General features: G+C 67.6%; 1 protein-coding gene across 8 annotated transcripts in view; it reads left to right on the top strand.

Moving 5' to 3' along the window:
* The window catches only part of EEFSEC (eukaryotic elongation factor, selenocysteine-tRNA specific), a 115,958-nt gene extending 96,137 nt beyond the window's left edge, over positions 1–19,821 (top strand). For 7 of the 8 annotated variants that reach the window (XM_059879748.1, XM_059879747.1, XM_059879749.1 and 4 more), the window contains 3 exons: positions 832–1,488; positions 6,020–6,176; positions 19,443–19,821. In XM_059879748.1, coding sequence (XP_059735731.1) covers positions 832–1,488; positions 6,020–6,176; positions 19,443–19,630 — 1,002 coding nt within the window. In that variant the 3' untranslated portion in view covers positions 19,631–19,821. The remainder of the gene's footprint in view (positions 1–831; positions 1,489–6,019; positions 6,177–19,442) is intronic. The other variant, XM_059879750.1, reaches the window with a different exon arrangement.
* The last annotated feature ends 514 nt before the right edge of the window (positions 19,822–20,335 follow it).

The raw sequence follows: 20,335 nt of genomic DNA, 5'->3' as shown, positions 1-20,335 counted from the left end.
TGCAGCCCCCCACCGCCTCCACACCTCCAGGCACCCCGGTTGTGAGTGGACTTTCCCTGACCCCCGCACAGCTGGCTCTTGTGATCAGGGTGTCAGCTCAGACACGGCCTCCGCAGAGGTCTTCCCTGAGCTGTGCCCCAACACAACCAGACTGCCCCAGTCCCCAGCCGGGGCCCCAGCATCATGCTGAGGCGTCTCCTCTAAGCATGGCGTGAACGACGCGCAGACTGGGCGTGCCTGCACACGCCCTCCACACGCAGCGCCCTGCGTCTGTCCCGCTCATGCTAATGGGCGGCGGCGCTGAGCAAGTGCCTGCGGTGCTGCGTTCTTTGCGGACACAGCTGGCCCTGTCCCCACACCTGGAACAGCCCGGCCCGCAGCGGCCCCGGGGCCCGTGTGTCTGGTGAATGAGGAATGGCTCTGCCCGGTGGCGCCCGCAGGCTGGCAGCGGGCGGGTCTGAGCGGGCAGGGGTGGCACAGCAGGCAGCGTGGCCGGGAGGCGCTGGGGCAATGCTCTGCCCATGGGGGTCTGGGCAGCCGTGTTTGTCCTGCACTTTCGAGGCAGCCAGGCAAGGCCAGGCAGGCGGGGCATGGGGAAGAAAGTGCAGGATGGAGCCTGGGTGGGAGAGGGGCGCGAGGGGCCCCGTGGTGCAGTGGCCAGGCTGCAGTGACCACCGCCCACAGCCAGGCCCGGGCGCCCCGTGGACCTGCTCCGTGCAGGGGCATCTGATCGGGAACCCGTGGCTGCTGGCAGCCCTGGGACGCTGACCTCTCCGCCTGGGCCCCCGCCCCAAGGTGCCGACTCTGAGCCCACTCTCTTGTTCCGCCCAGGTGGTGAGGAAAGTGAAGTCCATGCAGATGTTCCACACGCCCGTCAGCTCCGCTGTGCAGGGGGACCGGCTTGGTATCTGTGTCACCCAGTTTGACCCGAAGCTGCTGGAGCGCGGCCTGGTGTGCGCCCCCGAGTCCCTGCACACGGTCCACGCGGCCCTCATCTCCGTGGAGAAGATCCCCTACTTCCGGGGGCCCCTGCAGACCAAGGCCAAGTTCCACATCACCGTGGGCCACGAGACGGTCATGGGCCGGGTGATGTTCTTCGGCCCCGCCCCCGACAGCCTCGACCGCGAGCCCGTGCTGGACTCCTTCGACTTCTCCCGCGAGTACCTCTTCCAGGAGCAGTACCTCTGCCCGGGCCCGGACCCGGCTGCAGCCCACGCGGCTAAGGCCGATGAGAAGGCGGGCCAGGTCTTGGCAGGCCGCTGCCCCCAGCAGCAGTGGGCCCTGGTGGAGTTCGAGAAGCCCGTCACCTGCCCGCGGCTGTGCCTGGTGATCGGCTCCAGGCTGGACGCCGACATCCATGCCAACACGTGCCGGCTGGCCTTCCACGGTGTCCTGCTGCACGGGCTGGAAGACAGGAACTACGCGGAGAGCGCCCTGCCCACACTGCGGGTGTACAAGCTGAAGCAGAAGCACGGCGTCGTGGAGCGGGTGAGCACGCCTCCCTGCCTGCGGTCCTCAGACGGGAGCTGCATCCACATCCTCTGGCTCGGCTGGTCAGAGCCAGGCCAGCACACAGGCGGGCCCTGCAGCTGCCTGGCCCAGCTGGTCAGCGCGGGCGGGCGGCTCCTTGGGCGGCCCCCGACCGTCAGCTGTCCCCGCAGCCCCACCTGGGAGCCCCCGCCCGCTGGGCCCTGAGCGGACACGCGTGCAGGCCTCCTTGTCCCTGTGGCTCCCTAGTGTCGAGTCCGGGGGTCAGTGATGGGGGTGGTGGTCCTGGGACCGACCGGTGTCTGCAGGCTCAGAGCCGCCCGCTGAGAAGCCAGTGCCAGGAACTCGGACACCCGTGGGGCCTGCCTGAGGCCCCCACAGGCGCCGCGGTCCTGACCCCCAAGCGGTAGAGCAGGGTTGGCCGTCCGGGTGCGGCTGTGAGTGTGTGTAGACGCGGGTGATGGGCGGGGTGTGCAGGGACTGTGGGTGGGTGTGCAGGGCCCTGGAGCCCGTGACTGCGGGCCGCGTGGCCTCGCCTCCGACCCCCTGTGCCTCATCCTCTGCTGGCCCCCAGCCCTGACCCCCAGGGGCCTCTGCGCATGCTGCCCTGGGTGCTCCATGCTGGAAGGCGTGGTGTCGTCGTCACTCTGGCTGCCTGCAGATGAGTTTCAGTGAGAGTTGGCACACCCGAGAGCTGGCGAGTCTCTTTCCCTCAGTTCCCTTGCTGGAGAAGCGGGGGCTGTGCACCCCAGCCCTCAGGGCCGCAGGCAGGGGGGCCGCCATGTGGGCAGGGCCGGCCCTGAGCGCCAGGCCCCGTCTGCTCTCCTGGACTTCCCTCCTGGCGCAGCTGCCTGGGTCCCCAGCTGGCACCTCTCTCTCCGCCGTGCTGGGGTCAGCCTGGGTGTGCCGGCCCCCCTGGGCCTGGCCCCCACTGGCGCCGGACGGGCAGGGCCTACGGGCTAGGTAGAGGAGCCTGGGGCATCGGCCCAACCAAGTGTGGACACGCAGACGCCACCAGGCACGCTGGCCGGCTTTGAAGTCTGGGCGGCTCTGCTGCGGCTCCCGGCTTGCCCCGCTCCACTGCTGACGGCTCACTAATTGTGCCTGGGGCCCCGGGGAGCACGCCAGCCTGGGCGCAGGTGGCCTGAGACTGCCTCTGGCCAGTGCGGGCTCTTGGCTGTCCGGCAGCGCTGCCCGCGGTGCCCCAGGCCCCACCCGGACTGAGGCCACTCAGGGAAATCGAGACTCTTCTGGAGCCGCAGCCGAGCAGACCCTGCCTTGGGGAGATTGGATGGCCGCCCGAGAGTGCTGGCCCCACCCAGCACCCAGGTCTCTCCTGCCTTCCCCATGGAATCTGATAGCCCGTGCCTGTTGGCCCCCCTTTGAAAATGGCTTTTTCTGTATAGACAGAGGGCCAGGGCGGCTGGCCATGGTGCAAAGTGCTGGCTCTGGATCTGATGTCCCGAGCAGGTGCTGGCCTGGCCCAGCCGTGGACCAGTCCCCCCGCCCCCAGCCCAGAAGCTGTGGCTCTCTAACGGAGGCTGGTGGAAAGCCGATGAGGCCACGCGTGGGAGGGCCTGGCCCGTGTGAGGTGCCCGCAGTGTGCACCCACCTTTCATCCCGGAGCACGGCGCTTTGGTGCCCCTTCATTGGCACCGAAGGAGCTTCGCCCACGTCGGCGCCCAGGGATGGGGACAGTCAGGGAGGCAGGGGCCGTGAGTCAGGGCCGTGGACACCGGGCCTGTCCCTGTGGGTCGGCGCCCTGGGTGCTGGGCAGGCCTTGGTCTTGAGGAGTGGGCCTGGGCGCCCTGTTAGTGGGCGTTCGGGCTGGAGCCGAGCCCCAAGGCCTCTGGAAGTCGCCCGACAGAGTGAGGTGACTTGCAGGCCAGTCTCCACCCCTGGATTTGCCCAGGGGGCTTACATGGGGCCAGTCGCCCCCAGAGACCGTGTGTCTTCCTTACAACCACCTTGCAGGGGACACGCGTGTCCTGTGACCCCAGGATGGGGTGCTGAGACTGGGGAGGGACCGGGCCGCTGCGCCCGGTGCTGGGGGAGGCGTGGTCGTGGCAGCGTGCTCCTTAAGCCAGAAAGGACAGACGAGCCTGGATGCCTTCGTCCGGGGACCTGGTGCTGCCGGTCCTGGCGGCTCTGAGGGCCACTGGTGGCAGAGGTCTCCCGGGGCCTCGCAGTGCCCGCTCTCTGCGGCCCGTGCCTGGCAGTGCCCGTTCTCTGCGGCCCGTGCCTGGCAGTGCCCGCTCTCTGCGGCCCGCCCTCGCAGTGCCCGCTCTCTGCGGCCCGCGCCTGGCAGTGCCCGTTCTCTGCGGCCCGCGCCTGGCAGTGCCCGTTCTCTGCGGCCCGCGCCTGGCAGTGCCCGCTCTCTGCGGCCCGCCCTCGCAGTGCCCGCTCTCTGCGGCCCGCCCTCGCAGTGCCCGCTCTCTGCGGCCCACGCCTGGCAGTGCCCGTTCTCTGCGGCCCGCGCCTGGCAGTGCCCGCTCTCTGCGGCCCGCCCTCGCAGTGCCCGCTCTCTGCGGCCCGCCCTCGCAGTGCCCATTCTCTGCGGCCCTCGCCTGGCAGTGCCCGTTCTCTGCGGCCCGCGCCTGCAGCCCCCGCTGCCCCCAGCTTCGGCTTCTGCCGGCCGAGGCCTCGGCCCCTGGCGGTTGTCTTGCTCCTAGATCTCCCCTGTTCTCACCGACACCAGCACTCCCTCCTGACAGTAGCCCTTCTGGAAGAAGCCCCCGAGGCTCAGCAAAGCCCCGGGCACAGGCTGCAGGGCCGGGGGAGGCGGACCAGGCCGGCTTCCTGCGGCCCCCCTGTCCCGGCGCCCGTCCTCCAGTTGGAGTTAGGACAGTCGCCTCAGGACTTGGGCAAGTCCAGGCCGCGCCGCGGAGCCAGCTGGAGACAGACACACACGTGGCGTCATACTAGGTGTGCCGCCGGCCGAGTCCCACTCGGGGGCCGGGGCGCAGGGCCTGCGCCTGGCGGACCCTGTGCGAGGCTCGTGGCACTCGAGGACTGGCCCATGGTCATGGGGCCGGCCGGCCAGGCGGGTCCTTTGTGAGTCTCACTGCCGAGGCTCAGCGCGGCCCACGCCCGACGTCCTGGGGTGGGCTCATGGGGAAGCCGGCCTCCCCAGGGGACGTGCTGGTGTCTGATCCCCGAGGGCTCCGCTGAGGCTGGGAGCCTGTGGAGACGAGCCTGACCGCCGCCCGCAGGAGGCCTCGCCCTCTGACCCCAGGGGTCACTGAACGCCAGCCCTGCGGCAGAGGTTTGCCGGGACCCATGGCCGCACCCGTCACTGCTGGAGGCCGTGTTCTGGGCGCAGGGGACGCCCTGGCCCCTCCTGGCTCCCCGGCGGGCGTCTGTCCCCGCTGTCCCCCCGCTCCCACATTGGCAAGCGACTCGGACCCTGTCCCTGAGCTCAGGAAAACCCTTGCAGACAAGGGCCTGCGGGTCCGCGGGGCTCTGAGGGCCTCCCTGCTCCAGCCAGCGGCCTCAGCAGTGATGCCGAGCTCGGGACTGGCTCCCAGGGCGGGGGACGCCCACGGCTGGTCCAGACCCATGGGTCCGTTTGGCTGTCGTCCTGGTCCTGCTGTCTGACTGGGCCCCCCACAAGGCTAGGACAGGGCTTCACATGCAGGCCCTTCCGCGGGGGTGCAGCTGGGGGCCCGTGGAGGTGACAGGCACCCTCACCCTCTGAGGCTGGTGACGCCTGCTCACCTGGACTCCCTGGTTCTGGGGGTTGGAGCAGCTGCTCCATGCAGTCCACCTGCCGCGGGCCCGGGGCACCCTCACACAGCCTTGCTGGCTGCCATGCGGAGGGCAGGGCCATGCCTGCGAGTGTGGGCACGGAGCAGTTCCCACGGGGGCGAGGCTGATGGCTCTCCGCGTGGCCTGTGTCCCGTCCGCCCATCACTGGGAGGGGGGGCACACGTGCCTGGTATCTGGCTGATGAATCTAGGAGGGTAGGGTGTGTTTTTTGCAAGGTTTTTAGGGTAAGTGGGGCAGTTTCTGCTCTTCAGAGCAACCCATCCAGGTCCTTGGCCAAACATCTTGGCCTCGTGGGCAGAAGTGCGATGTTCCTGAGCCTGGCTTGCGGAGACCCAGGAGGAGGTCCCCGCTGACTGCACGCCCACCTCCGCACGCTGCCCAGGCAGTGCCCAGGGCCCGGAGGGCAGGAGGAGGCCTCCCTGGCACTCTGAGGCTTGGTAGAGCTGGTGCTTACACACACGCCTGCACAGCCCCTTCCCCCGCTGTCTGCAGAGTGGGGCTGGCAGGGGGCCTGGGTGTGGGAGGTCGCCGAAGTGCAGGCGGGGCGGGCTTGGGAGTGGACGGCACCCCCTCAGCCTTCCTGAAGAGCTGTCGGCTCCAGGACGGGCGGGCGGGATGGCTGTGGGCTCGCGTCACCTCTGCGTATCCCTGCGGGTGGTGGATAGGGGGGCTGGTCATCAGCAGTGACGCGGGCTGACCACCTGTGCGTATGGCAGCCAGCCTTCCCCCGGCACTGACGCTCTCCCCGGGCGGGTGGGCACAGGTGCTGGATGACCACAGCGTGATTGGCCGCTCACTGTTCAAGAAGGAAACCAACATCCAGCTGTTCGTGGGGCTCAGGGTGCAGCTGTCCACCGGTGAGCTGGGGGTCATCGACAGCGCCTTCGGACAGAGCGGCAAGTTCAAGGTCCACGTCCCTGGTGAGTGCGGCGATTTCCTCCTGCTCGCGGGAACTGTCACCCTGCCAGGCTCAGCCCACGGGGCCTCGCGGCCTCTGCCCCCACTGCCCTGTGCCCAAGAGCCAGCGGGTCCCGGAGACGGCAGCTGTGGGCACCACGTCTGGTCTGAGCATTCAGGGCATGGATCCGCTTGGACCAGCAGCTCGGGGGGCACGCGGCTCCCTGGGGTTGGAGTTGCCGCCCCATTCCTGCCTCCCGCTGGCTCCGAGGCGGGCCTGATCCCCGTGGGGCTGCGGCATGCGTCTGCTGCCTGGGGTCCCGCTTCGCCAGCCGGTGGTCACGGTCGTGGCGGCTACAGCGGAGGATGGGCCTCCCGCTGGCTCCGCAGGCCGGGAAGGAGGCCAGGGAGTCCTCTGGGTGTCCCGCCCCGCCCCAGGCGCGCTGGCCCTCTCACCTGGGACCGCACGGCCCACGGGGCCAGGCCGGGTACCAGAGGCCGGGCTGCAGGTGAGAGGGAGAGGCAGGGACTGCAGTGGCCAGGGAACTCAGGCCTGGGAGTCAGGCTTCATCTGATGCACTTTATGTAGAATTTCCTGATGAAAACCTAGAACAGCCTGAACTACAGGAAGCCTGTCCCTGGGCTGTTTGCCCATCGCGACCCGTGACTCCTACTGGAGCCTCAGGACGCACGCAGGAGTGTCAGGGTCACGTGTCCACACTGAGATGTAGCACAGGAGCAGCGCCTTGTGCAGCCGCGGACACTGCCCTCCGAGACCTCAAAGCTGGACGGGCTCGCGGGACGACCCCTCCCCATGACACCCGAGGAGCTTCCCCCAAAGTCCGGGGCCTCACGGTTGAAGGGCCCGCGTTGACAAAACTGCCCCTTCCAAAGGGTCGCCTCCGTCCGGAAGGCCCAGAAGGCCGAGGCCCTCCCTGCAAGACAGCTTGGGGACCCGCTGGGTGGAGGGTGGAGAGGGCGGGGGATGTGGCCGGCGGTGACGAGGGTCCCCCTGGTCCATCTCAGCGTTGCTGGCACCCGGTAACCCTCCCCGCATTCCAGGTCGTGCCTCCAAGGGACCCGGAGCCTGGCCGTGGGGCAGCGCCCAGGGGTGGGCCGCCACGGAGCCTGGCCGTGGGGCAGCGCCCAGGGGTGGGCCGCCACGGGTGCGGGGGTCCCAGAGCCACCGCAGGGTCAACCCGGGGTCAGAGGCAGGTCTCGACTGGATGCACAGTTCTAAGCATCCCCCGGATGACGGTCTGAGAAGGCAGAGGGACGGGGGCAGGCGGAGGCCGCTGCGCACAGGTGACCACGTACAGGGGAAGTGGAAACTCACGTTGGTGCCGGGGGCGGGCCTGGCGTCCTGGTCTCAGTGTGGCGGTGGCCCCGCAGGCTTCACACAATGGCCTTTGGACTGCGCCGGCCCTCTAGGGTCGAAATGAAACTTTCTTTCCGGTAAGATGAGCCCTCCGCACGCACACCACCCCAGACACTGAGTCCCGCCCACATACGCTGCCTGGAGTGGATTCTCGGGCACCCTCAGGAACCTGTGCTTGGGACACCCCTTAGGGGCACCCGGCCCCAGGGCCACACCAGCCTTTCCTGAGACGCCGTGGGCTGCGTGTGCAGGCTCCGCAGCCCTGCTTGCCCGGGAGGCAGGAACACGGCTCCTGCAGAGAGCAAGGGCCCGCAGTCCACCAGACCCACCTGAAATCCTGGCTGGAGTTTTATCCTCCTGAGCCTCAGTTTCCTCATCTGTAAGATGGGTCTTTTGTGAGGGTTTTTTTTCTTCCCAACTTTTTAAAATAACTTGATCCATAGGGAAAAGTGGGAAGAAAAGTGTACTGAACACTCATGTTCCTCAGATTTCACACCTGTCGGCACCACGTCACGCGTGTTGTGCACATGCTAAGCCGCGCAGAGGAGGCACAGCGACCCCCGCGTGCCCGCTCACACCCCTGAGGACGGCATCTCCCCACAGCCACCCTCACCTGGAAGGGCCCTTCCGGGGAGGAGGACCCAGCAGGACCGGGCCCGGCCCAGAGCGTCACGTCCCCAGAGGAGCCCTGCGGGGGGCCGTGGCCGGAGCAGGCAGGGGCAGCATGGCTGACGTCTTGACGTCACCTTTGAAAGGACTCGGAACACGAAGTTGTATGTAGCACATGCTCCCGACCGCGTGAAAGAGAAGTCTTACAGAGAAAAGAAAGAGAAAGCGAGTGAGAGTGTGGCGCTGGGAGGCTGCGCGAGGCTTCTGTCCTCTTTAGCTTTCTCCAGCACGCGGACTTCACTGAACGGGCCTGGCGGGTGCGTCCACGACTCTGGGCCGAAGACGTGGAGACCAGCTCAGACCCCAGCACCGAGCCCGGACCCAGGCCGTTCTCAGCCACGGCTCCAGGGTCACGGGGGCCCCAGAGTCACGGGAGGCAGCCCCTGCCGCCCCCAGGCCCCACCATCTAGAGGCCAGGGAGGCAGTGAGGTTCACGGGCTCCTCCTGCCTGGATGGATGAGTCACCCTTCGCTGGACTGCAGACGGCCTGGACCCGAGGGCAGGGCCCACGTGGGCCCCGAGCCCCAGCTCTGGGGCCGCGCTGTCAGGGAAGGCAGGCGGGCTGCACCCGGACGGTGGGTGGCACAGGGGGCTGGGGGCTCGGTGAGAGCTTTGGGAGGGAAGTGGGCTCACTCCAGGGGGGCGGCCCCTGTGCGCGTTTGAGCAGAGGTGGTCAGGGTCTGCGGTGTGTGGGGGTGGTGCTCCAGGGAGCCTGCACACTCCTCGAGGAGCCTCACCTGGGCCCAAAGCGGCTGCTCAGGGCAGCGACCCTGAGGTGCGGGGACCCCCCAGGAGGATTCCCGGGCGGTCAGCAGCCCCCCAGGTCCTGTCCCCAGCCAGCCGAGGACACTCCATAAAGCAGCCTGGCAGAGAGAAAAGAGGGCTGCAGAGAGGTGAGGGCGAGAGCTGAGGCTTCAGAAAATCCCCGTAAAGTGAAAACAAACCGTCCGTCTCTCCCTGGCGCCTCACCCGACGGGCCTGTGGGGACGGCCGCGCAGAGGCCCGGTCCCGAGCCGGCCCCACGCCGCCCTCTCCGGAGCGCCCTGACCGGGGGGGCCGTGTCACTGAGTACTGGGAGCCCTTGGGGTGCCTCTTCCCCCTAGAAGAATGGCCCGCCTCGTCCCTCTTTGGCCAGTGAAGCACTTCTAAGCGATTGTAAAAATTATATGAACCCCATCGAAGAACTGTTACAACAATGTTTATACCCAGTATTTGAAACAAAGACAATGATATTATAAATAATTGTAGATGATGAAGATAGGCAAGAAAAAATAACATCATTAAAAGAATTTTACAAGACGGACCGTTCACAGAGATGGATGGAGTAACACAATACGGTAAAAATATCTGCAGTTAACATAAACACAGCCCCGTGGACAGAAACCATCTGCTGGCCCCTCACCCGGCCGGGTCCCCGGTCATCCCCGCGGGCCGCGCCAGGGCTCCCTGTGCCCCGCGGGCCTATGCCCAGCAGGCCGGGGCCGCTTGGGAGGCCATCCAGGAGCACGAGAGCCGGGGCTGAGGGCTGTCCTCTCCCTGTCCTGCCGCCGGCCAAGGCCAGCCCGTCCGTGTACCCACGGCACCCGACGCTTCCTTGATGCGGAGCTGTGTCTCTGGGGTCGGGGACGAGTCCGTGGCCTCTGGGTGCCTCGGGCAGCGTGCGGTAGCAGGGCCGCAGGCCAAGGTGGCAGCCCGCTCCCTCCTCGTCCACAGCGGATGGATGGCCCCCAGCAGAGCGCATCCCTGCACCCCTTTCGCCTTTAATCAGTGTTTGATGTTCTTAAAAAAAGGTTATTTTTAACCCTGAAAAAACTTTGGCCACAGAGAAGAAAAGAGAAACCCCCAAAACCAGCGAGATGAGAAGAGACTCCCCCGAAACCAGCGAAATGAGAAGAGACTCCCCCGAAACCGGCAAGATGAGAAAAGACACCCCCGAAACCAGCCAGATCAGAAGAGACTCCCCCGAAACCAGCGAGATGCTTGAGCCCTGCCCCCGCCCTGACCGGGAGCCCCCCTCCCCCCATGCACCCCTGCGCCGCCTCCTGCGGCCGTGTCCCTGGCACAGGCAGCGTTGCCAAGGTTTCTGTGGTTCCGGCCTGGGCCTCGCGGGTGGGACCCACATGATGCTGCATCCCCGGGGGTCCTCGTCAACCCGCCCGCCCGCCACCCATCTGAGCACAGGTGGGCGTTTCCTGGGGGGCCCCGCGGCCAGCTGGCCTGGTCCCCACCTCGTGGAGGACGCGGTTGGTGGGCTCTGGAGCCGTGCAGCTCAGCCCTAAGTGTCAGGGTCTGCGGGAAGACCAGGGCGAGGGGCAAAGGGACACCCCAGCGTTCAAGCGGAGACTGGGCTGCTGTTAGCTGTTCCCCGTCTCTGCCGCCAGCCCCTTCCTGTCTATAACGCAGCTCAGAGCACCTCAGGTCCTGGGGTGGGAGGAACACTGGGCTCTCGTGAGGAAGCACCGTCTCCATGCGAGCCGGCCCGTGATTCAGGGGTCAGCCCCAAGCAGAGGGGTCGGCGGGGCCTCGGTCCACGAGCTCAGGACGGAGCTGCCACCGGAGCTGGGTGGGGCTGCTGTGGGCACCCCTGGCCACGTCTCCCAAGGCCGGGCCCTGCACCCATCTCTTCCCCTGACCAGGCTACTGGCCCCCGCTTGCGGACCTGAAGAACAAGCCTGGCAGCCTTTGGCCTCCTGGTGGCCCTGGGCTGACCTTGAGGGAACCGTCCTCCCCAGAGCCCACTGGGAGTTTGGGCCTTGCCTGCCAAGGGCAGAGCCTGCAGCCACCAGCAAGCCCACGGCTCTGGAGGAGGGCGCAAGCCTGACTGCCGCCCGGACCCTGGCTCAGGGGCCCCTCCCCGCAGCCCCAGGCCCAGCAGAGCCCCAGCCAGCAGGAGCGGTGCGGGCCGCAGCTGCCAGGTGTGTCTGAGCCTGTGCATCGCCAGTGTGTGCCCGTGTGAGTCCACGCTCTTGTGTGTGTCTGCCTGTGAGTGTGTGTCTGTCTATGTCTGTGTGTGTGAGTCTGTGCCCGTGAGTGTGAGTCTGTGCCCGTGAGTGTGAGTCTGTGCCTGAGTGTGAGTCTGTGCCTGTGAGTGTGTGAGTCTGTGCCCGTGTGAGTCTGTACCCAAGAGTATGTGAGTCTGCCCTTGTGAGTGTGAGTCTGTGCCCGTTGAGTGTGAGTCTGTGCCTGTGTGTGTCTGTGCCCATGAGTGTGAGTCTGTGCCCGTGTGAGCCTGTACCCAAGAGTATGTGAGTCTGCCCTTGTGAGTGTGAGTCTGTGCCCGTGTGAGTGTGTCTGCCCGTGAGTGTGAGTGCCCGTGTGTGTCTGCCCGTGAGTGTGAGTGCCTGTGTGAGTGTGTCTATGCCCGTGTGAGTGTGTCTGTGCCCGTGTGAGTGCCCGTGAGTGCCCGTGTGTGTCTGTGCCCAAGTGAGTGCCCGTGAGTGCCCATGTGAGTGTGTCTGTGCCCGTGAGTGTGAGTGCCCGTGTGAGTGTGTCTGTGCCCGTGTGAGTGCCCGTGTGAGTGCCCGTGTGTGTCTGTGCCCAAGTGAGTGCCCGTGTGAGTGCCCATGTGAGTGTGTCTGTGCCTGTGAGTGTGAGTGCCCGTGTGAGTGTGTCTGTGCCTGTGTGAGTGCCCGTGTGAGTGTGTCTGTGCCCGTGTGAGTGCCCGTGTGAGTGTGTCTGTGCCTGTGAGTGTGAGTGCCTGTGAGTGTGAGTGCCCGTGTGAGTGTGTCTGTGCCCGTGAGTGTGAGTGCCCGTGTGAGTGTGAGTGCCCGTGTGAGTGTGAGTGCCCATGTGAGTGTGTCTGTGCCCATGAGTGCCCGTGTGTGTCTGTGTCCGTGAGTGTGAGTGCCTGTGTGAGTGTGTCTGTGCCCGTGTCAGTCTGTGCCTGTGAGTGTGAGTCTGTGCCCGTGTGAGTCTGTACCCAAGAGTATGTGAGTCTGCCCTTGTGAGTGTGAGTCTGTGCCCATGTGAATGTGTTTGCCCGTGAGTGTGAGTGCCCGTGTGAGTGTGTCTGTGCCTGTGATGTGAGTGCCCGTGTGAGTGTGTGCCCGTGAGTGCACTCCCGTGGTGGTGTCTTTCACAGAAGGGGGTGACTGAGAGGCCAGCTTCCTGACAGGGCAGTCATAAAACATTCATAAAACTTTTATTGGACTTGCCACCCTTCCAGATAAATATTTTTCGATTTTATGGGCTTGTTTTAGGGCCCTAAGCTTAATCATGGCTTTGTAGCTGCTTTAAAAAAAAATTAATTATTGTTTTGGCAAAGGGAGCCCCGGCCCCCACCCCAGCAAAGGCGGCAGCCCTCTGAGCTCATGAATTCCTGCCTCAGCTCTCGCCCTCTCCCTGCATGCCCTCGCAGCGCGCCGGGGTGAGCCTGGACGCGGAGGAGCGGGAGAGGAAGGCTCACTCCAGTCCCCACTGCTGCCCCGGCCTCGTGGGAGGGCGGTCGGTCCGGCCCATGGCGCCCACGGGAGGACGGGCTCGGGGTCCCGCTGGGCACTTGCCGCCCCGGCCTCGTGGGAGGGCGGTCAGTCCGGCCCACGGCGCCCATGGGAGGACGGGCTCGGGGTCCCGCTGGGCACCTGCCGCCCCGGCCTTGTGGGAGGGCGGTCGGTCCGGCCCACAGCGCCCACGGGAGGACGGGCTCGGGGTCCCACTGGGCACCTGCCGCCCCCGTGGAGCCGCCTGCCGGGCTGACACGGGTGGGTTTGCACAGCCCCCGGCTCCTTCCTGCCCCTCGCAGGCCGAGCCGTGCCCCATTGCCCCCCAGAGCTCAGCGTGCTGCCGAGCGCTCTGCGGCAGCTCCGTCCTCCCCACGGTGACAATAGGTGTGTGCGCTAGAGGGGTCCACACACGCTGTGTGCACGCCGAGGGCAGAGCCCGGCTCCGTATGCGGTCACGCGTGCCCGGTGGGCCCCGGCGGGGCTGATGGGGTGTGCCCGTCTGTACTCCGCACTCTGTGCTGGACGCAGCCCTGAGTGCTCTGCGTCCCGTGAGCTCCCGTGGGCCTCATAGTTCAGAGACGCCGTGGAGGCTGTCTCCTGCTCCCGGGCCGCCGTTTTTCTTTCCTGTCTCTGCTGAGGCCACGAGCCCCAGGAAGGAGCCCCAGATGCCTCTGTCTGTGCACAGACGGGGCCACTGCGCCTGCGCGGGGTGGGGGCCTTCTTGGAGGCGGTGGCACTGCGCTTCGCTTGAAGGGGGCGGGGAGGCGGCCTGGGGAGGGCTGTCCCAGGCAGAAGGGGCTCTGGCTCTGCCGCCCAGAATATGGGGCTCGAGGGGGTGCTGGGTGCAGCGTGGGGCACCTTCTGAGGGGCAGGATTGGAGGTGACTGAGGGTCCTGGCTCCAGGAAGAAGGGCTGACCCAGGCTGGAGGGGCGGAGAGAGGGACAAAGATCAGGCCAGACGCGGTGGGTGACCAGGTGACGTGAGGGCGGGGGAGCCAGGATGCGCTGAGGGCCAGGCGTCGCTGCACTGTGCCAGGCGCCTGGGGTCAGGGACCCTCACGGCCACAAGGCGGATAGCTGTCAGAGCCGTGCCGTGGGCACGCAGTGACCGTGCCACCAGGCTTGGAGGGCACGCTGGGGCGCCCCCAACACCTGCCTCCCCTGGGCCTGCGAGAGCCGGCCACAGAGGGTGGACCCTGGAGCCCCTGTGTCCGGGCAGGAGTGTGGAGGGACCCAGCTGTCACCCCCGAGCCCCTGTGGCAGTCCGACTGCAGCCCACCCGCCCGCGTGGGAGCCGAGGCCGATACGTGATCAGACTGCCACCCGTGAGCCCTGGAGCCGACGCCGCAGCCTCTGTGCCCCTTCGTTACCCGGATGAGGCTTCTTCCCGACTCGTAAAGATGACAGTTTTAATACGTGGGATTTTTTTTTTTTTAAGAAAAGCAATATGAAGAAGACTTTTATTGTCAATAAGCTCTACCTTTTAAACCAGTTACCATAGTTTCTGCTTTAGGTATTTTGATTGAAGGTTAACTGCCGTTAGAAAGTGTATGCATTTAGGGAGTGAGTGTCTGGAGGATTCAGATTCAGCTTTCTTGCTGATGGGGACCGTGTCGGTGGGGCCACTGGGTCCCAGGCCTGCACACACCAGCCTCGGGGGGCTGCGGGTGGAGGAGGCCCCGCAGGAGGGTCAGTGACCAGCGTGGGCTCCCGGAGGCAGGGCCGGCGGGTGTGTACCCCCAGCTGGCTCATCCCGACCCAGGAGCCCCCACTCAGAGCCAGGGGGAGGCCAGCGCGAGGCCGCCGGGAGCTGACCAGGCCTCCGCAGCAGCGGCCCTGCCTCTGGGGCCTCCTGTTGGAGGCGGGTGTGCACAGCGTGTGCGCGTGTGTGCTCTCTGCAGACCAGCCTGCTCGAGGACTTGTGTGTGTGTCGGGGGGAGGGTGCTGGGCGGGGTGGGGGGCGAGGAGGAGGCCTGGCAGGAGCGAAGCCGTGGGTGCGGGCACACAGGTGTGCAGGAGACGCTGGCAAGGCCGCGCTGGAGAGCTTGGACGCCGGCCCGAGGAGCGGCTGAGGATTGCTGAGAGGGGCGCGCGGGTCTTTGTTCTGGAAGGATCTCTGGCTGCCGACCCACGGGCAGATCAGAGAGGGAGCTGGCCCGAGAGCCTGGAGGCTCCTGCCAGGAGGCTGGTCCCGGGCCTGCTCTCCCCCGCGCTGGGGCGCCCACTGCCGCTGCAGGGTCCGAGGCCCGCCTGGGGCTCCAGGCCGTAGCCCGGGAACAGCCCTATCACGCCTACCCTGGCCGAGGGGAGCGGGAGCCGACGCTGGCGCTGGGGGGTCCCCGGGCGCCCAGCAGCCCCGCACCAGCTGTGCCCCCATTGCAGGCGACCTCGGACACCTCTGCCCAGGCCGCCCCTGCGACCCACCCTCTGTCTGATGCTCGCAGCCAAGTCATTTCCTACTTCAGAATGGTTTTCTTTTTCACCTTAAAACAAAGTCCTTCCTTCCGCACGGCACCCTACTTTCCCTCCCCACACACGCCCGGTCGCCAAAGCCTTAGCTACATTATAATTTCAATTTACACAGTGTGGGGAAGATTTCTGCAAAGGGTCCTTTTTTGTTTTTGAAGAATTCATCATTGCTGCTAAGAAGCTTAATATAAATTAAAGGAGGAATTAGGCAACATTAAGACATCAAAATAGGGGTGCAGACGCCCACTGCCTCGCCTCCGCCCATCAAAGGGCCGTGAGGACCCGTGGAGCGCGGGAGCCTCAGACGGGCCCGTTGCCGCTGCCGCCTCCCCGATTCCCTTTGTCGTAGGCGGAGCACACGTCTGATAAAAGCCTAATCACCTTATCTTTTTAAAGCAAATTGCATCTTTGTTTACATACGGGGTCCGTAGCAGGACGGGGAAGGAGGGAAACTGGGCCCCCTCTGCCCAGCCCGCCAAGCTCGAGTCTGGGAGCGTGTGAGCAGCCTGGCCTCCTGGAGGAGGCGTTCCATCCAAAGTCGCCATCCCCCAAGTTCGGCAGGAGGGGAGTCAGGGTGCCAGTCCTCAGGCGGCCCTGCCCGCCCACCCCGCACTGAGCTCGCTCCTCCCGTGCTCCACCACCCATCCGGCTGCCCGTCCTCCTTGGCCCCGGCCGGCCTCAGCCACACCCGCCCCGTTCTGAGTGGGGCTCTGGCTGGACTCACGGTCCCTGTGTCCTCTGAGCTCCCCAGTCCCCGTCACCCCACCACGCGACTCCCACAAAGCGACCCCCCACCCCCGGCCTGCCGCAGCGTCTCAGCTCTGCCCAGAGCTGCTTGCCCCGGGAATGGCTGGACTTGGGCCGGCCAAGGGGGGCCACTGCGGGGGCCGTTGACCCGAGCCGTTTGCAGGGCTCCGTTCCCACTGGAGGGTGCGGGCCGCCCACCCGCGTGGAGGCCCCTCACCCAGGCTGGCCCCTGACATGAAAGCCACGCCAGCAGCTGGAGGCAGTTTGGCGGCTTTGATGGCCGTGTCGGGGCGGCACCCGCGGCCCGGCCTTGGGAAACAGTGCGGCCACATTCTTCCCTGATTACGAGCCCGGCCCGGCCAGCGGCCTCCGGCCCATTGTGCCTTTGTGTGGGGCTGGCGCTCGGTGAGAAAGGCCAGCCCGGCCCTGGGAGAGTGTCCCCAGGGGGAGCCGCGGGGAGCAGCGTCGCCCCCAGGGTCACGCCCGCCGCCCCCAGGCCGCTGGACGGGGGTGGGGCAGGCCGCTGGGCTCCGAGAGTCCCCAGGTTTAGGGAGAAGGGGCAGGGACGCCTGAGCCCGGGTTCAGGTGCTACAAGCACCTGGAGCCTGGCGGCCCGCCCTCCTGCCCCCGCCAGCCGGGTCACGGGCGGGCCACTTGCCCAGTGGGCGGCGTTTCCCGCTGGGTGGCCCCCGGTCTGCTGCCCTGCGCACCCAGGCGGGACCTCACCCACCTCTGGTTTCATCCGACACACCCGCCTGCTCCCACAGGCCAGACCCCCGTCCCCGCCCTCGCCCCTGACCGGCCGCCGGGGAGCTCCTGCCCAGGGGGTTCCGGGAGGCCCCGGCAGCCTGGCTGGGATGGTGGCTGAGGAGGAGTCAGCAGAGAGGGCAGGGCACGTGGCCAGACGCGGTGCCCTTGGTGTGGTGGCCGCGGGGCCACACTCAGGACCCAGGATGCGAAGGAAGGGAGAGGCGCCGTCACCTGGGCGGAGGTCCACATGGCGGCCCCCGGTCAGCAGTCGCCCAGGGCAGTGGTCCCCGGGGTGGCAGGCGGTGGGAAGGGCCACCAGAATTCAGCCTCGGCGGCTGAGACCCTCCCTGTCTGCCTGCGAGCCCGACTCGGGGGCACCTTGCGGACACGGAGCCCGCAGTCCCCCCGGAGCCCTGGCCCCACAGCCCCACCAGCACGGGGCCAGATGCTTGCTGTCCCCAGGCGTCACGCTCCCCCCAGGACTGGACGCTCAGATGCGGCCCTCAGCCCTTCCACGTGGCCGGTGCGCGGCGCCAGGCCCCCGGGGTCCCCCCGGTCCTTCCCGGGGGGGGGGCCAGCCCACGGCCCCGCCCCCGCTGGCCTGCAGGCCGCCCGCCCGTCTTGCTGCTGCTTCCTGCCTGCCCCTTCTCAGACCCAAGCTCTGAGAACCGTCCCCGGCATCTCCCAGGCCAGGAGCACTGTGCGCAGGCTTCCGGGCGACCACCGACGCCCTGACCTGCCCTCCGTCCACGCCACTGGCCTCTCAGCCGAGGGGAAAGGCCACCATGAAACAAGGCGGCTCCCAGTACCGTTGCCAGGAACCCCAACAGCCAGCTGCCCTAGCGGATGCTCTCTGCTGGTCAGCGTGCTGGCCCCGTGTCCAGGCTGCCCCGTAATGGAGCAGAGGGCAGCAAGAGACTCTGCATCCTTGCCAGCGCCTGGTAGACTCCCGGCTCTGCTGCTCCGGGCAACGCGAGGTGTGTGGCTAACAAGAGCCCTCGCAGCGAGATGGCCGGCAGATTGGGCCGCGCCTGTCTCCCTGCCAGGGGCCGACACTGGGAGCCCCCTGCCTCTGCAGCCGTCAGACCTCACAGCACCAGAGGGCCCAGGCACCCAGGCCGTCCGCCAGGGTTGGTGCCAGCCCCCGCCCTGCAGGAGGAGCCTGGAGGCAGAGGGCACCTGCCGGCCTGGCGCCTGCGGGAGGGCTGGCCCGGGGCCCTTCCCACGCCCTGCGCCCTGGCCCAGGGCCTGCAGTTCCACAACCCACTGCCCAGCAGGAGCCTGGATCCCCAGGGCAGCGGGCCCCTCGGCCACCCCGGCCACCCCGTCCCGGAGTCTCGTCGGCTGAGCGCCCGGACCCCTGGGCGGTGGAGAGGTGGGTGGAGCCCCTGTGCGGGGCTGGAGTCTGGCCTGTGCGGGGGCAGGGCCGCCCCGACCGCGCCTGCGGTCGTCCCCGTCCCAGATGCCCAGAGCTGCTCCTCGCGTGGGTCCCCTGCTGCGCTGTTTCCCACAGTCTGCCTCAGGTGGACACCCCCGCTCCCGGGTGACGGGCTGGGGGCGGCCGCCTGCATTCAGCCCCAGACGTGGCCCAGAGTTCACACGCCCACCCAGCCCAGCCCCCTCAGGCCCCGCTCCCCACGGGCATGTGGGGTGTGGGTGACAGGGGTCTTCCTGGTGTGACGCAGGGCTCCTCTCCTCGGGGAGCCAGCCAGCGCCCAGGCGGGGAGGGGAGGACTCCCCAGGCGCCGGCACAGGTGGGGCAGGGGGCGCCCACCCGCACCCTGCAGGCTCCTGACACCCAGCCGGGGGTCTGTGGCTGATGGAGCCCCTCTGTGTGTGTTAGGAGTGAGTGCCCGTCCTGGGGCACAGCGGCCTGCCAGGACCCTCGCTGCCCAGAGCGGGAGGGCACAGCTCACTTCCACCAGGACCCCCGGCAGGGTCGCAGAGCTCACAGAAGGGGAGTGGCTGGTCCTGGGGTGCCCGCTGGTGCAGGGCTGGCTTGAGCTTCAGCCCATCCCCCCAGGGCTCCCAGGTACGGTGGCCCCCACCGGCGGCCCATGAAGAGGCTGCCTCCTGCTGCCCCCAGGCAGGCTCCTTGTAAAGACAAATCCTGCAGAAAGGGGCCCTGGCACTGGGGAGGGCAGGGCGTCCGCATGGAGGAACAGCATCAGCCGTCGTGAGCGCGCAAGGTCCCAGGACCGGTCGCAGGAACAGAGAGCAGTAGGCGGCGGACGCCAGCAGGAAGCGAGTTCTGCCGTCGCTCAGCCAGCAGCAGAGTCTGCACCCGGCCTGGGTGCTGAAAGGAGCCAGGGATCCGTGGGGCCGCCCTACTCGGCCTGGAGTCAGGGGACAGCGTCCGCCAGCACCCAGGGAGGGGGTGCCAGCCGGAGCTCACCGGCCTCTCCTTCCGCCCTCTTACCCGCCGGGGTCCCTGGGCAGAAACGTGATGCCGCCCGCAGAGTCACCCTGGGCCGGAGAGTGTCTGGGGTCTCTGGTGAGAGTCAGTGAGCGCCCGGGGCAGCGAGCCGTTCACGGCAGGAGAGGACACAGCCAGCAAGCACGGGGCTGCCCCAGGGGCGTGGGCACAGGCAGGGGGCTGGGAGCTGGTGGGAGCCTCGCTGAGCCCCAGGCCAGATGGGCTGGTGCCGGACAAGCGTTGGGGGTGCTGCGGGGGCACAGGAGGTGTGGATCCGGCCGGTGATGGGGGGGGGGGTCCTGGCTCCATGGGGGGCCGGCGGGCCAGGCCAGTGCTGGGGGGTCTGGGCTCCATCCGGGGGGTCACTGCAGAGTCGGGGACCAGATGGAGTGACGGGCTCCCCCTCTGTGCCTCGCAGGTGGCCTGAGCCCCGAGTCCAAGAAGATCCTGACGTCCGCCCTCAAGAAGCGGGGCCGTGCTGGCCGGGGCGAGGCAGCCAAGCCGGAAGAGGCGGAGCGGCCGGAGCCCGCCCAGCCCGTGGGCCTCAGCCTGTCCTTCAAGCGCTACGTCTTCGACGCCCACAAGCGCATGGTCCAGTCTCCCTGAGTGCCCGTCGGCCCCCCAGACCCCGCCAGGCCTCAGTGCCAGACGTGCCTCCGCCTCTGGGTGCTCCCCAGAGGCCCCGGGGGGCTCTGTCCCCGCACCCCCGTGCCTCTCGCTGGAAGAGCCGTCTTGAAAGGCTCCGGGTGTCCCAGGCTGCCCAGTTGGCAGCCGCAAATAAATGCCCACGGTGCCCACCTGCTGTGCTTGTCCCTCTGCTTTCACGGGCGCCCCCTCCCTCCCAAGGCGAACGTCAGGAACTGCCGAGGCTCCTGATGGGCCTGGGGCCACGGGAGGGACCCAGACGCAGCACCCAGTGGGCTGAGGGTGTCCGTGAAGCGTCAGGCCCTTAGGCAGCCTGGGTGGCCCCGGGGTCCCCTGGACCTTGAGGGAGCAGCCACGTCCCGGAGGGCACCTCCCGGAGGAACACCCATGGGGATCGGAGCTGCGGGGGCCAGGCCAGTGCCACAGGGCAGGAGGCAGGCTGGGGGCTGCCCCCACACACCGGCACCAGGAGCTCCCAGGCCGGGCGCTGAGCCCCGCAGAGGCCCTCAGAGCCCCACAGAGCCCCCTCACACCCCACAGAGCCCCACAAAGCCCCTCAGAGCCCCACAGGGCGCCGCAGAGGCCCTCAGAGCCCCCTCAGAACTCCTGAGAACCCCATAGAGCCCCACAGAGCCCCTTCACACCCCGTAGAGCCCCACAGAGCCA

The sequence above is a fragment of the Bos taurus genome, chromosome 22 (assembly GCF_002263795.3).
Source record: "Bos taurus isolate L1 Dominette 01449 registration number 42190680 breed Hereford chromosome 22, ARS-UCD2.0, whole genome shotgun sequence".
NCBI classification, from domain to species: Eukaryota; Metazoa; Chordata; class Mammalia; order Artiodactyla; family Bovidae; genus Bos; species Bos taurus.
Note: the sequence above shows the minus strand (reverse complement) of the source record. Positions and strands in the feature narration are given on the sequence as shown.